At 48.7% G+C, this 10,399-nt stretch overlaps 1 protein-coding gene across 1 annotated transcript; it reads right to left on the bottom strand.

The window, feature by feature from the left end:
- Nucleotides 1-647: 647 nt before the first annotated feature.
- Nucleotides 648-9,387, bottom strand: SELENOH (selenoprotein H). Its single transcript, XM_072130104.1, has 4 exons — nucleotides 9,237-9,387; nucleotides 4,769-4,914; nucleotides 3,295-3,406; nucleotides 648-804 (listed from the first exon to the last, which is right to left on the bottom strand). Exons 1-3 carry the CDS (start codon nucleotides 9,335-9,337, stop codon nucleotides 3,306-3,308), a joined length of 348 nt encoding a protein of 115 aa, XP_071986205.1. The 5' UTR covers nucleotides 9,338-9,387; the 3' UTR covers nucleotides 648-804; nucleotides 3,295-3,305.
- Nucleotides 9,388-10,399: the final 1,012 nt, after the last annotated feature.

Consider the following 10,399-nt stretch of genomic DNA (forward strand, 5'->3'; position numbering starts at 1 on the left):
TTTTTTGCATTTACAAAACACTACAGCCTCACACAGTGGTTTTTTTTCACTTTCTAATTTTTATCTGTACCTGGGGCATCTTTCTGATCTGATCAGAACCTGCAGCTCTGATTAACCCCTGTAGACCTGGAGTTACTGCACGGCTAGACTTCAGTGCTATGCAGTGAAGAAAGGAGGAGGCAAAAGCTGTAATAAGCCTTCTCCTGCAGGGAGAGCCCGAGACCTGCTTTCATGATTAGCATGGGAGAAGAAAAACTACAGAAATGTTGAAAGACCCTCGGACTGCAGTCTTTTGTCAGTGGCCGATCAAGATTGACTTAACCCCTTCGCACAGCAAGACGTACTATTACATCCTGGTGCTGCGGGGGTGTATGGAGAGAGCTTACAGGCTGAGCTCCCGCTATACACAGCAGGTGTCAGCTGTATAATACCCCTCCCACCCAGTATACAATAGAAAACTGCAAAGAATTAATACAGAAAGTATAATTGGAAAATTTCATAACTATCATTAAAAATACTGACATTAATTTGCTGTAATGGGAATTCCCCTGTAAGATGCTACTTAGAATAGTTACTTTGTGGAAACTATTTATGTAAAATGCAGCTAACATTTAATCAAGAAAGGAAGAACTGTAGTACAAGAGGGCGATGGAACATATAGAAAACTTTATTTCAAAGTATCCATAAATGTAGCAACTAGATCAGTCGTATAATTCCATCTCTTCTGGACTTTTATCAGACATGTAACTGGGGAATCCGTTCATTACATTTCTTCATTCGTTCCAGGTCGAAGTGGAAAATCAACTAGAAAAAAGGACGGAGCGTTAGAGAGAGTTATGTGCTGCTGTTTAATGCCGTGTAGATCACTCTGATGCGCTTGAGATTAAGCGCTACAGGCAGTCGCCGGGTTATGCACATGATTTTTTTGTCCCAGTGACAATTGGATTTTCAAAATATTTTGCTGTAAGGCTGGTGCCACACGTGGCGCTTTGTCAGAGTTTGCAAACGCAGGCAAAGCCGTACCCCCAGGGCGGCCCGAACGCATCGACGTTTCTGTGGAAATGCCGGTGTTTTGCATTAAATTGGGCTCGTTCCCAATCTCAGGCGTTTCCACAGAAACGCCGATGCGAACGGCTGTGGCCCGCACCGGTGGGTGCGGCTTTGTCTGCGTTTGCAAACTTAGACAGCGTTTTTAGGCCGTTTTTGGGGCCTTTTCAGATCGTAAAAAACGCATGCATTTTTGACAGGTTTGACCAATTAACTTAATTCAAACTGCTCAAAAACGCATGCGGTTTTTACGATCTGAAAACGCACTAAATAAAAACAGCCCAAAAACGGCCTAAAAACGCCACGTGTGTCTTCACCCTAATGGGAACAAAGATTATCAATAGAGGTTCATTACAGACACCTTACAGCTGATCATGGTCTCTAATTCTGTCACCACTACCTGTGAGCAGCTCACAAGGATCCATCCCAGCCTTTATCTTGTCAATTCATACACTAATCATTCTAGAATCAGCTTCGTTATTATGTAAATTAGGCTGGTCACATGGAGAGAGAAAGTGATGTCACCCTTGTTTCCCCTCCCGACATGTTCTCTCCTCCTATACACATGTGAGACCCAGACACCAGCTACACAAGTACCTGACATGTTCTGCTATACACATGTGTAGCTGATGTCTGTGTCTATCACATGTGTATAGCAGAACACGTCAGGTACTTGTGTAGCTGATGTCTGTGTCTCTCACATGTGTATTGGAGGAGAGAACATGTCAGGTACTTGTGTAGCTGATGTCTGGGTCTCGCATGTGTATAGGGGGAGAGAACATGTCAGGTACTTGTGTAGCTGATGTCTGTGTCTATCACATGTGTATAGGAGGATAGAACATGTCAGGTACTTGTGTAGCTGATGTCTGTGTCTATCACAAGTACCTGACATGCCCTCTCCTCCTATACACGTGATAGATACAGACATCAGCTACACAAGTACCTGACATGTTCTCTCCTCCTATGCACATGTGATAGACACAGACATCAGCTACACAAGTACCTGACATGTTCTCTCCTCCTATGCACATGTGATAGCTGATGTCTGTGTCTATCACATGTGCATAGGAGGAGAGAACATGTCAGGTACTTGTGTAGCTGATGTCTGTGTCTATCACATGTGCATAGGAGGAGAGAACATGTCAGGTACTTGTGTAGCTGATGTCTGGGTCTCGCATGTGTATAGGGGGAGAGAACATGTCAGGTACTTGTGTAGCTGATGTCTGTGTCTATCACATGTGTATAGGAGGATAGAACATGTCAGGTACTTGTGTAGCTGATGTCTGTGTCTATCACAAGTACCTGACATGCCCTCTCCTCCTATACACGTGATAGATACAGACATCAGCTACACAAGTACCTGACATGTTCTCTCCTCCTATGCACATGTGATAGACACAGACATCAGCTACACAAGTACCTGACATGTTCTCTCCTCCTATGCACATGTGATAGACACAGACATCAGCTACACAAGTACCTGACATGTTCTCTCTTCCTATACACATGTGAGACCCAGACATCAGCTACACAAGTACCTGACATGTTCTCTCCTCCTATACACATGTATGAGACACAGACATCAGCTACACAAGAACCTGACATGTTCTCTCTTCCTATACACATGTATGAGACACAGACATCAGCTACACAAGAACCTGACATGTTCTCTCTTCCTATACACATGTGAGACCCAGACATCAGCTACACAAGTACCTGACATGTTCTCTCCTCCTATACACATGTATGAGACACAGACATCAGCTACACAAGAACCTGACATGTTCTCTCTTCCTATACACATGTGAGACCCAGACATCAGCTACACAAGTACCTGACATGTTCTCTCCTCCTATACACATGTATGAGACACAGACATCAGCTACACAAGTACCTGACATGTTCTCTCCTCCTATACACATGTATGAGACACAGACATCAGCTACACAAGTACCTGACATGTTCTCTCCTCCTATACACATGTATGAGACACAGACATCAGCTACACAAGTACCTGACATGTTCTCTCCTCCTATACACATGTATGAGACACAAACATCAGCTATGTAGTAGATTACTGGAGGATGCAGAACAATTTGTTTCATAGAAAACAAGCCCTCACACAACACTTTACATGGAAAAAATTTACAGATTTTGTAAGGTCGTGAAGGGGTTAAAAAGCAGCTTGCTACAGCTGTAAAAGCCCTAGACCAAACAGTCCCATAAGACTTCTCTCTGACGACGCACCTGGTTAATTGCTACTTTAACATTTTCTGTAAGGAAGAAACGATCATTTCTGGCTCTGGAAATTTCAATTTTCTAGGAGGACCCTTCTTTAGCCCTGTCCAAATTTCCACACCTGTAGATTGGAGGGAAAAAAAAAAAAAAAAATGTTATAAAAAAATAAATCACACTTTCAGTAAAAGTAGTTTTTGGCATTTACACTGCATTGATATGTGGTCAGAGTTCATGGAAAATGGAAGGAGCTGGAAACATTGCAATCCTATTAGAGACCTGGGGAATATATTCCCCCTCCAGAAGGAGAACTTCCTCCAAGGATCTGCGATCACATGAAACACGATGTAACCTCAACATATGATCGCTGGCGGCAGCTTTGAATTACGTTTTAAAACAAAGCGCATGCGTACGCGGCCTCAACGTGCAGCCGAAGGTCCGATGGAGCGGCGTGAATGAATATTCCTGTGTCCAATGGAGAATCTTCCGCTCGATTTGTAAATTGAGCTCGAGCCATTTGCCTAAGAAATGTTCTCCGCACTCTCGATCTGCAAAGCGGATCCTACAGAGATTGTAATTAGCAGAATCAGGGATCAGTTACTAAAAGCTTAAAATTTGTTGCATCACTTAAAATATCAAAAAACTTAAACGTGCCGCCTCTGACTTTCATTATGCACATCTGGGTGCAGCGAGATCCAGCCGCACCACGAGTGTTGTTACCATTGCGTTCATAGCACACGGGGGTGGGGGTCAGCGCGGACCACAGCCTAATTTCCAGGGAATCGGTAACCAGACACCGGCCTCTTGTATTGTTTAAGTCGGAGACAACGGGGACTGCCTGCGTTTCACTGTGAATGGACATGCAATGTGGCCAGGTCCCAATCCCGTACGCTAGCGTTGCGCTATGAAATGCTGAGCTGGCGGCACGGCTGACCGCAGGCCTTAGTAGCAGTATTGTTCAAAAGTGGAAAGGTTTAACGGAGATCATTATTTTTGCAAAACTTCAGCTGCTACAAACGCCGTCTGACTGCAGAGCCAGTGACTTGTTCATCAACCAATACAAATCTAGCGCTACAGGAGAACACAACGGGGGACATTTCCATAAAGTGTCGGTGTCTGCATTGGCTTTGTTACGACCGGCTCTCGGAGAGAAGATACACATGTAATATTGTGGAGATGTGCGGATACATTTCTGGCGCCGAGACCATTTTCTGTCCCTGGAACTAAAATCTGTCCCGAGCCCCAGAAATGTGTCCAACAGTCGGAGAACAGGCAGCAGTGCGTCAGCGCGGTTTTGTGTCCTGCTAGACCAAAGGTCTTTTAGTCTACTTTACAGCGCCCAAAAATGGCTGCGACACATTGTGTCCGAGTTTCCACTCCGCCAAAGCCACGCCTCATTTTCTGTGGCCGCCGGCTGATAAATAGTTTGGAGAGCAGAACATGCGGAAACGCCTTAGTGAATGTCCCCCAATATCATTGCACTTACTTTGTCCATTAGGATCCTGCAGCGTGATCTCAAAACTTCCTCTTCGGGGTTTAGTCGGGTTTTTCTCAATTTTTACTTCAGGAAAACTACTTTGGAGAGCGGATTCAACGTCACCTGCTGCTCTTCCATAAACTCGTCAGCTGGTGCTGAAACATGAACCAGATGTCGATGATTTGTTACATTATCCCGACCTGAAGGAAACCTTATTACAGTCTAACCCCAGGCCGAACTCACACCTTGCATTATATCACAGAGTAACACAGTATCCCAGGTATACAGCATGGCCGGGGATACAACAAGCCAAGCTCCTGCCCAACATCACATGATCAACAGCCATCATGATTAACCCCTTAACCACCTGGGTTCTTTGTTTTCTCATTTCTATTCTTCACTCCCCACCTTCAAAAACCTATAACTTTTGTATTTCTCCATGTACAGAGCTGTGCGGGGGCTTGTGTTTTGCATAACAGATTACACTTCATAGTGACGGTATTTATTATTCCATGTCGTGTACTGGGAAGCGGGAAAAAAAAATTCCAAATGCAGTGAAAATGGTGAAAAAACACATTTGTTCCGTTTTTTTGTGAGCCTGGATTTTTCGGCTTTCATTGTGCGCCACAAGTGACAGGTCTGCTTTATTCTGTGGAGCTCTGGGTGGGGTCATTTTTTGTGACTTGATGACGTTTTCAATGCTGCCATTATTAGGACTGTACAACATTTTGATCACTTTTTATTGATTTTTTTAAATACTTTTCAAAATGGCAAAAAAGTGCTATTTTCTGTTACGGGGTTAAACACAGTGAAAAACAGTTTTTATATTTTGATAGATCGGGCAATTTCGGATGCGGCGATACCTAATGTGTCTGATTTTTACTGTATTTTTACCATTTTTTTAGTCCCCCTAGGGTACTTTTACCCGAGGTTGTCTGATCGATCCAATCATATACTGCCATAGCGCAGTTACTCTGATCGCACATTGTAATGAAACAGTTAAAACGAGACAACCTCGAGTGCATGTCTTGACGTACTATTACGGCACGCATGGGTAAGGGGTTAACCAGGGAAACGTACTCATAGATCCAGGCACCATGACCGTGGTAATCTTATATTTGTCCCACTTGTAAAATTATGCTAATGATCCAGAAGGGCTGCTGGGAAGTTACCCCCTCCCCACTCCAGAGTCACAGACTGTTACGTCTCAGCAGCAGGAAGCACAGGGGAGACCTACCCCCTACTCTTTGTAGCATATTGCTATACATGGTATATTTGCGATAACCGTTAACCATTACCGTTATAACAGTTTCCATTATTTTAAGGCGTTAAAAGGATTTCATTTTTCGGACAAGATTCGGACTACCCCAGATTTGAGTATTGTCTGTGACAGTTAAGACTCAATCTCCAGGACAAGGGTCAGGGTGCGTTCACACGTCACGTTTAGCGCATGCATTTAAAAACACATTGCAAAAGCTGAACAGATTTGCCCGAATAAACAGCTGTTAACACAAAACGTAAACGTTAAATTTTGCATTTTGTTAACACAAGTGTTAACAGGCGTTTAATAAGGCAAATCTCTCTTCAGCTTTTGCAATGAGTTTTTAAAGGCATGCGATGTAGGGTCCCGCAGTGCAATGTAAACAAGATGTTAACGCATGTGTTTTTGCACGTTCTGATGTGTTTGGCAGGTTTGAATCAGTTCTCTTTATTTCAAGAAGTTGTGTTAACATTTTTCACAGCCGTTTACACTTCCATAAGCGAGGAAAAACGGATTCAAACCAGCCAAATGCATCGCAACATGCAAAAGCACATGTGTTAACATCTCGTTTACATTGGACTTTGCTAACAGTAATGTAATTATGCAAATCACCTCGGCTGTTGTAATGCATTTCAAATTGCTATGAAAACGCAACACGTGACGGCTCCTGCAGGGGGAGAGACTGGCCGGACCTCATCTGTTTCCAATGAGACGCATCTGATCAGGAACAAGCACTACACCGGGAGCTGAAGAGGACCACCCCCCATAACACAGCACCTACTATACAGAGAGCCCCAAGTGAACAGGACCACCCCCCATAACACAGCACCTACTATACAGAGAGCCCCCAGTGTACAGGACCACCCCCCATAACACAGCACCTACTATACAGGGAGCCCCCCTAGTGTACAGGACCACCCCCCATAACACAGCACCTACTATACAGAGAGCCCCCAGTGTACAGGACCACCCCCCATAACACAGCACCTACTACACAGAGAGCCCCCAGTGTACGGGACCACCCCCCATAACACAGCACCCACTATACAGAGCGCCCCCAGTGTACGGGACCACCCCCCATAACACAGCACCTACTATACAGAGCGCCCCCAGTGTACGGGACCACCCCCCATAACACAGCACCTACTATACAGAGAGCCCCCCTAGTGTACAGGACCACCCCCCATAACACAGCACCTACTATACAGAGAGCCCCCCAGTGTACAGGACCACCCCCCATAACACAGCACCTACTATACAGAGAGCCCCCCAGTGTACAGGACCACCCCCCATAACACAGCACCTACTATACAGAGAGCCCCCCCAGTGTACAGGACCACCCCCCATAACACAGCACCTACTATACAGAGAGCCCCCAGTGTACAGGACCACCCCCCATAACACAGCACCTACTACACAGAGAGCCCCCAGTGTACGGGACCACCCCCCATAACACAGCACCCACTATACAGAGAGCCCCCAGTGTACGGGACCACCCCCCATAACACAGCACCCACTATACAGAGAGCCCCCCCAGTGTACGGGACCACCCCCCATAACACAGCACCCACTATACAGAGCGCCCCCAGTGTACGGGACCACCCCCCATAACACAGCACCTACTATACAGAGCGCCCCCAGTGTACGGGACCACCCCCCATAACACAGCACCTACTATACAGAGAGCCCCCAGTGTACGGGACCACCCCCCATAACACAGCACCTACTATACAGAGAGCCCCCAGTGTACGGGACCACCCCCCATAACACAGCACCTACTACACAGAGAGCCCCCAGTGTACGGGACCACCCCCCATAACACAGCACCTACTATACAGAGAGCCCCCAGTGTACAGGAGCACCCCCCATAACACAGCACCTACTATACAGAGCCCCCAGTGTACAGGAGCACCCCCCATAACACAGCACCTACTATACAGAGAGCCCCCAGTGTACAGGACCACCCCCCATAACACAGCACCTACTATACAGAGCGCCCCCAGTGTACAGGACCACCCCCCATAACACAGCACCTACTATACAGAGAGCCCCCAGTGTACGGGACCACCCCCCATAACACAGCACCTACTACACAGAGAGCCCCCAGTGTACGGGACCACCCCCCATAACACAGCACCTACTATACAGAGAGCCCCCAGTGTACAGGAGCACCCCCCATAACACAGCACCTACTATACAGAGCCCCCAGTGTACAGGAGCACCCCCCATAACACAGCACCTACTATACAGAGAGCCCCCAGTGTACAGGACCACCCCCCATAACACAGCACCTACTATACAGAGCGCCCCCAGTGTACAGGACCACCCCCCATAACACAGCACCTACTATACAGGACCACCCCCCATAACACAGCACCTACTATACAGAGAGCCCCCAGTGTACAGGACCACCCCCCATAACACAGCACCTACTATACAGAGAGCCCCTAGTGTACAGGACCACCCCCCATAACACAGCACCTACTATACAGAGAGCCCCCCTAGTGTACAGGACCACCCCCCATAACACAGCACCTACTATACAGAGAGCCCCCCTAGTGTACAGGACCACCCCCCATAACACAGCACCTACTATACAGAGCACCCCCAGTGTACAGGACCACCCCCCATAACACAGCACCTACTATACAGGACCACCCCCCATAACACAGCACCTACTATACAGAGAGCCCCCAGTGTACAGGACCACCCCCCATAACACAGCACCTACTATACAGAGAGCCCCTAGTGTACAGGACCACCCCCCATAACACAGCACCTACTATACAGAGAGCCCCCAGTGTACAGGCCCACCCCCCATAACACAGCACCTACTATACAGAGAGCCCCCAGTGTACAGGCCCACCCCCCATAACACAGCACCTACTATACAGAGAGCCCCCAGTGTACAGGACCACCCTCCATAACACAGCACCTACTATACAGAGAGCCCCCAGTGTACAGGACCGCCCCCCATAACACAGCACCTACTATACAGAGAGCCCCCAGTGTACAGGACCACCCCCCATAACACAGCACCTACTATACAGAGAGCCCCCAGTGTACAGGACCACCCCCCATAACACAGCACCTACTATACAGAGCGCCCCCAGTGTACAGGACCACCCCCCATAACACAGCACCTACTATACAGAGAGCCCCCAGTGTACAGGACCACCCTCCGCTATCAGCAGGGGGCGCACACGTGTCACCCACCAGTGCTCTATGACAATGCGCTGCCCGCCGCCCGCTTCCGCCTTCTTCTCCGGGACCTGCGGGACTTCGCTGCTCTTCCTCTTGCGGGAGCGGGTGGCCATTGCGGGGTCAGCGACAGACAAGCGACAAACACACGACTTCGCGCGCTTTTCCTTACTTTGCTTTGGCTCCGCCCACAGTATTCAGTAATAAAGCGCCTCCTCCCCGACGCCGGGTCAGAGTGGTGTCGGCACCGCGCATGCGTATATTATGAATGCGGGCTGGATGGTGCGGAGGTGCCTGTGGTCGGGGCGGGGGGAGGAGCCTTGTCTTCTTCACCCCCCCCCCCCCTACACTGTGACCCTGGTACCTTTCACATTGTGTCCCCTGTCACTGATATCAGGTCTCCATGATTCCCTGTGTCCCCCTGCTCTCTGAGGGCTGCAGTGTGATGGCTACCTCTATACTGGGGGGGGGGGAGGTGTTCAGTGTGCTGGCTACCTATATACTGGGGGGGGGGGGGCGTGTGCTGGCTGTCTATATATTGGGGGGGAGGGGGGCCGTGTGCTGGCTGTCTATATACTGGGGGGGGAGGGGTGCAGTGTGCTGGCTACCTATATACTGGGGGGGGGGTCAGTGTGCTGGCTGTCTATATACTGGGGGGGGGGTTCAGTGTGCTGGCTGCCTATATACTGGGGAGGGGGTCAGTGTGCTGGCTGCCTATATACTGGGGAGGGGTTCAGTGTGCTGGCTACCTATATACTGGGGAGAGGAGCAGTGCGCTGGCTGCCTATATACTGGGGGGGTTCAGTGTGCTGGCTACCTATATACTGAGGGGGGGGGGTGCAGTGTGCTGGCTACCTCTATACTGGGGGGGGGGTACTGTTTGCTGGCTGTCTATATACTGGGGGGGTGCAGTGTGCTGGCTGTCTATATACTGGGGGAGGTGTTCAGTGTGCTGGCTACCTATATACTGGGGGGGGTCAGTGTGCTGGCTACCTATATACTGGGGGGGGGTCAGTGTGCTGGCTGCCTATATACTGGGGAGAGGTGCAGTGCGCTGGCTGCCTATATACTGGGGGGGGGTCAGTTTTCTGGCTACCTATATACTGGGGGGGGGGGGTTCAGTGTGCTGGCTGCCTATATACTGGGGAGAGGTGCAGTGCGCTGGCTTCCTATATACT

Source organism: Engystomops pustulosus, chromosome 11 (assembly GCF_040894005.1).
Source record: "Engystomops pustulosus chromosome 11, aEngPut4.maternal, whole genome shotgun sequence".
Lineage (NCBI taxonomy): Eukaryota > Metazoa > Chordata > Amphibia > Anura > Leptodactylidae > Engystomops > Engystomops pustulosus.